The following is a 7,452-nucleotide window of genomic DNA, read 5'->3' as shown; positions in this document are numbered from 1 at the left end:
TGAAAGACAAAATACGAATGTCAACAAAACTGCATTATTACAGCTTGATTCTGAATTTATTCTCTTGCCTGTCTTCTACAGTGTATCTCAGTGTTTGCACATTCAGTAAAGAACAATGCCCCATCATTTAAAAAATGGTTTCTTTGTACTCTAGCCCATAGGGCTAGCTTATCTTTATCATATTCACTGCCTTGCTTTTATTATATCCTGCTTTCATTATATTCAGCTGTAACGCAAGAAACCTACAGGCCTGGATCCTGTAAGACATTTAGCTGAAGTGAGTTAGCATAAGTATAGTCAAGTGTAACAGGCTGCAACCTTTGGCTTAGATAAATGGCCTAACGGTTACCTTTAGATTTTGGGAACTAAGGAGAGGTTGCTCAATGGTAGAGTTAGAATTTACCAGAAAATGCTACCACAAGGAACATAGAAATAATAACCACAAATCCACTTAAGGAAGGGGTGATGGGTAGGATGGCAGTTACATGGCTCAATATGTTAACCTATAGAATAAGTACACCTCAGTATTATGTGGGTGAAAAGGCTAAATTTGGGCATGGAGGACTGAGCATGAGCAGGTGATGCTCAGGCCCTATAACAGGGCAGCCACCATGTGGCTGAGAGTTTTTTCTGGGCTTCTTCCATCACTTTCTGCTTTCTACCACTTGACCCTTCAGCTCATTGAGGAACTTGGTCCATCGGACACTGTGGCATGCTAGAGACAGTGCCGGTCTTTTGTCTCTTACCACCAGGTCCTTAAGGAACGATGTGAGTATGCACTTCTAAGGGCTTATGTAAAGAATGATACCACAGATAGCCCCAATACTCTATTATCTCTATCTTTTCATGTGATTGGGATCTTTTCTGGCTTTGTTCCTTATTCTAATAAAGGTATCAAAGGCTTTACTTGGTCCTCAGTGTGAGTGTCCCTGCCATCTACCCTGAGGCTCCCCGCAAGATATCAAACTCCATAGTTTTAGTTCTGTAGCCTGATTCTGGGGAAAAGAACCTTATTGCAGTCAGATCAATTGGCCATCATTACAATCATTATTAACCTCTAAAAGGGTCAGACAACAGTACTTCTTCACAGTAGCATTGTACATTTAGTTACTTTCATTTCTTTGCAGACTTTGATTTATTTTCCGACTCTCTTGGGTGCTTGAGAAGAACTGTCCCCATGCTACTAATGCTGATGATTCTGGGCCTTGCTGCCCTCATTGGTGAGTCTAGGGTCTATTTCTATTTCACTTAGCTCACTGCCAAAGCAAGAATGTAAAAAGATATTTGTGGGGATGGGGTGTGTGATAGGTTTTATCTCTTTGGCATCCCCTGGGGATGAGGGGAGCACCTCTCTCATCCTGGACATCCTTCTCTGGACAGCAGCTTGACTGTAGCCTTGGCTGCAGACTTGGGGTACAGCCCTCTGGCTATGCCTCTTTGGGACTCTGCTCCCTTTTGGCATGTGGGGTTAAAGTAGTACAAAAGAAAAAGGCAAAATACCTCCATGGCCAACCAAAGGAGTAAGGACCAGTTCCCCACAGTCTCATGTAGGGTAAAGGCCAATAGACCTCGGGAGGAAGGGTTGGGCTTCTTATCCCTTGTGTGTCTAAACAACTGAGGATGAGTCCCAGGACTCCAAAAATAAAAGCTGGTCCTGCCTTTTCTCAGGGGACTCAGGCAGCTGCTGTATGTGGAAGAATGAGTTTGGTTTTTGGTTCAAAAGCAACGAGATAAACTATTTCAGACTAATTTGGCTCTTAGGATCAAGGATGACTCTTGCAAGAAGTGGCAATAGGGTGGTCTCAGTGAGGGGCACCTGATATAGAAGACAAGAGGTTTTCATGTGTTGCCTCTTTTAGAGCCAAATTAAAATATAGATCCATTTTCACAGGACTTTCCTTCACAGAGGCAGTGACTTCTGGCTAGCAAGTCCTCCTGTCCAAGAGAAATAATAAAAAAAAAAAATTACCCCTCCCAAAAAAACCTATGAAATGGAACCCACCTGAGAGTGGAGCTGAGTCTGGCTCATGACTTTGAATTCTTTTAGCTTTACTTATGTTCACAAAAGGTTCTTAATGTAAAATCTTTCCATTTAATTGGTTAGGTACTTCTGAGAGTCAGACTGGATGCTATGGTGTCATAAACAAGGTTGATACCACTGGGGCTTCCTGTAGAACTGCAAAAGCAGAAGGCTTACCATACTGTGGTGAGTATAACTCTGCCGTTTTGTTGCTGTATTTCATCACACAGAGTCATCACAATGATCCATAGTACTTTACACCTTCAAAGTACTTTACAAGTATTAATTGATTAAACCTCATAACATTCCTATTGGCTAAATACTGATTATTTCCTCATTTCTACTATTATTTTTCTCCTATTATGTCCTCATTTCACAGATGAGGAAACTAAGACAGAGAGGAGGACTTAATAAAATTTTGGTGTAACTCCACTGGCTTCAATGCAGTTATACTACAAATGATTTTGGCCCAGAAAGGTGACAGCCAATTTTTTCACAAGTGGCTTCTGATTTTTTTTAGGTGCCCAACTTCAGACATTTAGGGTCTGATTTCCAGAAGTGCTCACACAATCACCTCTAATTAAAATTACCAGGATCTGAGAGTACTCCGAACCCTCAAAAAATAGACCCCAGTCTGTTTGGAACACCCAAACTGAACAGTCACTTATTAAAATTTGGCCCAACTGAATCTCTCAAGGCTGCTCAGCAAGTCAATGGCAAAGCTGGGATTAGTACTTAGGAATTCCTGACTCCCAGACTCTAGTTTAGTACTCACTATTTTATACCAGCTATAGGGACATCAGATCAACATCAACATCGAAGGAGCTTCTTATTCTTTTACTCTACAAACAAAATTGGACTTTATGCCTCCCATGTTGAGTAGGATTGAGATTCCCTCCTAATGTAGCATGAAACGGTGCTGAGACTCCAAAAGAAACTGAGAGGAAAATGCAACTATTGGGAACTATCTCAAATTACAGCTTCCCATTCCCATTAAGTCTTCCGCGACTGTCCCTAAGAATCCCACCATTTTGAATCCCCCTCTCAACTTCAAATATTACAGTCCTGTCCTTCTGGCCATAGAGGGGTAGATGTGACTCCTCTTAGCTCCTGTCAACATCACTTCTGCATAATCTAGAGAGTGACAGGTTGCAGCTGATTTCTCTTCAGAATCTGAGCACTCTCCCCCGCCGCCTCCTCAGCAAGCCCATTCACCTTCATCCTGGGGCCTAAGAACTAAATCCAGATTTTACACATTATTTCAAGGCACTTTTTTTTTTTGCCTTGACACGTTAAAATTCATACTGCAAAATTCACAATGCACATAACTCGCAGAAGGGCTATCAGATGGCAGTGCAGAGCTCTGTGCTTAGGAAATCTCTTGTTGATATTAAAATTATTAAGAAAACATCTCTACTTTTCCACTTACTACAGGAGTTCGTGCTTCAACAACGATTGCACAGAAAGACTTACATACTATGAACAATTATAAAACCATCATTAAGAGCGCTGGAAGAAAAAAATGTGTGGATCCAGCTGTGATTGCTGGTATCATCTCTCGAGAGTCGCATGCTGGAAAGGCCCTAAAGAATGGCACGGGTGATCGTGGAAATGGATTTGGTTTGATGCAGGTCAGTAATTATCAATAAACTAAGAATAAGTGTATAGCAGAGTGTTTGGCAGGGAGCCAACTGCATTTCTCAATAGTGCAGCTCAGGCTGAAATTGATAGTTGGCACACCACTAGAAAACGAATTATTGCTGAGGCAGCAGCGCATGGCACTGGCATATGTCAGACCTGGCAGTACAGAGGCTGCTTCTTATGCTGCAGTTTGAACATCAGTTAACTCCATTGGTTTAATTGAAGTCCCTAAAGAGGCCGACCATTTTACCCTAGAAATTCCATGTCTTGTTTTTACTATTTACTATTTATTTATTTATTTAGGAAGTATTAACAGGTTTACAAATCCCTGCTGTGTAAATATCAGAAACAAAACAACAGTCCTTAAAGTTGCAAGCTTTTGTTTAAAGAGACATTATACAGTAATACAGTCATCAGATCTCTATTTATTACCATATTGCCTCTTTACAACACCTATGATGTCATTTTTAGTGATTTTATTAAACTGAATGGAATCTCTGATTGCATGTATTGAACAGACCAGGAATGCCTATCAAATTGTAATATTCAAAAAACTTTAGACAGCTGTGCTGCTTTTGTTTCAGGTGAATGTACTCTGAGTGTTGAATAAATGGTAACTAAACATCTAAATATCTATTTGTCCTCAGTTTCTTTAGCTGGGTACATAATAGATGCATTATATTTGCATAACAACCTCCCATATTTTTTGAACCATTCCTCGAGAACTGCACTGTTTTCTTCTCCACTAAGAGGTATCAGTAACTCAGCATCTACTAGCAGATGAGAGATTAATTTTTCATTTCCTTTTATGTGACTAGTTCTGCTAGGAGGGCCCAGGAGGGTTCCCAAGGGATCATTTGGTAATAAATATCGAACGAGTTGTGATATTTGGTTACAAATTGTATCTCAATACTATCTAATGACCATATGGGTATAAAATCTCCTCTTTCACCACAGTTTCTCCAGTGCTTATCCCCTATCTATAAAAATCCCCTCTTTCACTCTATTTCTCCAACACTTCTCTGTCTCTCAGTCTCTCTAACCCCATTCCTCTGAGGTTATTTGTCTATACAGATTCTTTCCCCCTGTGTCATATACAGATGGGTTTTTTTGTTAAGAAAGTTGGGTACAAAGATTGATATTGATTAGTTATAATTTTTTGTTTCATAATTGACGAGTTGCCATTGCTTCTATTAGAGTTATCTTGCTGTATAAAACAGCTTTCTTAGAAAGTTGAAAACATAATGCCTAACTTGAATGTACTGGTACCATGGGAGAATGGGCCTGTTAATGCTAGTTTTGATCTCTAAATAGATTAGTAAAAGTTTCTTTACTGAATAGCTGCCCAACCATATGTATCCCATTGCTCTCCCAATCTTTAAAGCTCATTGGTTTGTGATTTGGATTACGATCTGGATTATTCGCAAGGGGTGTTTTGGTGAGGGAAAAGAATTTACCTTATTTCTAGTACCATCCCAAAGGCATAGAGTAGCCTTTGCTCAAGCACATGTATAATTTCTGGAGGGTGTGTGGGTTTGTTTGTTTTTTTGGTTAATCTATGGTGACCTAGCGATGTTTACACTGCCACACTTTTTTTGCCCAATAAAGACCCAATGTTTGGTGGGGTTAGTGCACCCTCCAGTCCGCTACTGCTTTGAGTTGTCTGGCTTGATAGCATCAGACTGTTTGGAACAGCTTGTCCACCCTGTTCAGTGGGTCTGTACAAAGTATCTGCCCTTATTCTTGATCTTTTCTTATTCCATATAAAGTGCAACAACATCCTCTGTATTCCTGCTAGGGTTTTAGCTGGGATGATCACAGAAAGATTTTGAAACAAGAAAGATATCCTTAGCAAAATGTTCATTTTGAGTGTGGCTGTTCTTCCCAACCAAGAAATTGCATACTTCCCCCAGCATTTCACATCTTTTTTCATTTCCTGAAGTAATGGCTTGACATTTACATCATAGAGCTCTTATGGGTTGCTTGATATTTGAATTCCTAGGATCTTATAGAATTTTATTGCCCATTTGTACCCAAATGTTTTCTGAAGGAATGACTTATCAGAGTCTGGCAAATTTACAGCTAGTAAATTTCAGATTTGGCATAATTTACTGTAAATCCAGATGTTTTCCCAAAGTCATAGATTTCTTTAGAAACTAAGTATAGGGAAGTCTTTGGTTTAGATAAAATTAACATTACATCGACTGCATACACCACTTGTTTCTGATGGGTTCCTGCAAGTTCTATTCCTGTGATAGATTCACTGATCCTTTTCCTTTGCGCAAAAAGCTCCCTGGCCAGTGCAAAAAATAAAGGAGACAATGGACATCCCCGCCTAGTCCCTCTGTGTAATTCAAATGGGGGAGATTTAACCCCATTAACTCACAGAGCTGCTTTCGGGCTGGCGTAAAGAGCCGTTATCTGATTAAGGAACTGGGAACCAATGTCCACACAGGATAGGACTTGCAACATTCTATTCTGTCGAAAGCTTTCTCTGTGTCAAGTGATCTTTTGCTGATCTGGCATTATGGATGATTCCAAGGACTCTCAGAATATTGCCTGACATTTGTCTGGTGTTAACCAATCCACTTAGATCTGGATTTATATAAGATGAGAGCATGGACTGCAATAGGCTAGCTAGTATTTTTGCTACAATAGTTATGCCATGATTCGGTAGTGATGAAGGCCTGCATACAGTCAGGCCCTTTCCAACTTTAGAGAGAACAACAGCAATAGCTTCTTTCATAGGTTGTGTAAGTTCTTTCCCTAACAGAATAGCGTTGGAGGTTTCTCTCAAAGGACCCGTTAATACCTCCTTAAATTCCTTATAAAACTCAGCTGGAAAGCCATCAGCTCCTGGAGTTTAACTGCTTTTCGTATTTTCTATTGCCTCTAAATTTCTTCTTCTGTTATTTCTTTATCGAAGGTTTCTTTGTCAATTTAAAAAGAACGAGGAGTACTTGTGGCACCTTAGAGACTAACAAATTTATTTGAGCACAAGCTTTTGTGGGCTAACGCTCACTTCATCAGATGCATGCAGTGGAAAATACAGTAGGAAGATAGATAGATAGATAGATAGATATACAGAGAACATGGAAAAAATGGGTGTTGCCATACCACCTCTAATGAGACTAATTGAATAAGGTGGGCTATTATCAGGAGACAAAAAACTTTTGTAGTGATAATCAGGATGGCCCATTTCAACCAGTTGACAAGAAGGTGTGAGTAACAGTAGGGGGGAAATTAGCATGGGGAAATAGTTTAGTTTGTGTAATGACTCATCCACTTTATTCAAGCCTAATTTAATGGTGTCCATTTCGCAAATTAATTCCAGTTCTGAAGTTTCTCGTTGGAGTCTGTTTTTGAAGTTTTTTTGTTGAATAATTGCGACTTTTAGGTCTGTAATAGAGTGACCAGGAAAGTTGAAGTGTTCTCCAACTGGTTTTTGAATGTTATAATTCTTGACGTCTGATTTGTGTCCATTTATTCTTTTGCGTAGAGACTGTCCGGTTTGGCCAATGTATATGGCAGAAGGGCATTGCTGGCACATGACGGCATATATCACATTGGTAGATGTGCAGGTGAACGAGCCTCTGATAGTCCCTTTGGCAAGCATGATACTTCCAGATATTTCTGAATAACTTCAGAGCTTGGAGTATCTGAGGTATACAGGTTTTTAGAATATGAGGTATACAGGTTTTTAGAATAAGAAGCAAAAGTAGCACATATTTCATTACAGTTTGTAACTCTCTTCTGCTGATTATATTTAATGGAGGAATAATATGTTGCTC

At 39.7% G+C, this 7,452-nt stretch overlaps 1 protein-coding gene across 1 annotated transcript; it reads left to right on the top strand.

The window, feature by feature from the left end:
* Positions 1–738: 738 nt before the first annotated feature.
* On the top strand, positions 739–3,651 carry LOC112116235 (lysozyme G-like; the record flags this gene model as incomplete). The annotated part of the gene is made up of 4 exons (XM_026661435.1): positions 739–768; positions 1,128–1,220; positions 2,105–2,206; positions 3,455–3,651. Coding segments are annotated over exons 2-4 (342 nt in total), but the record flags the coding sequence as incomplete, so codon positions are not given.
* Positions 3,652–7,452: the final 3,801 nt, after the last annotated feature.

The sequence above is a fragment of the Terrapene carolina genome, unplaced genomic scaffold, assembly GCF_002925995.2.
Source record: "Terrapene carolina triunguis isolate 2854851 unplaced genomic scaffold, T_m_triunguis-2.0 Scaffold3914, whole genome shotgun sequence".
NCBI classification, from domain to species: domain Eukaryota; kingdom Metazoa; phylum Chordata; order Testudines; family Emydidae; genus Terrapene; species Terrapene triunguis.
The sequence above is the reverse complement of the archived record's forward strand: the minus strand, read 5'-3'. Positions and strand labels throughout refer to the sequence as shown.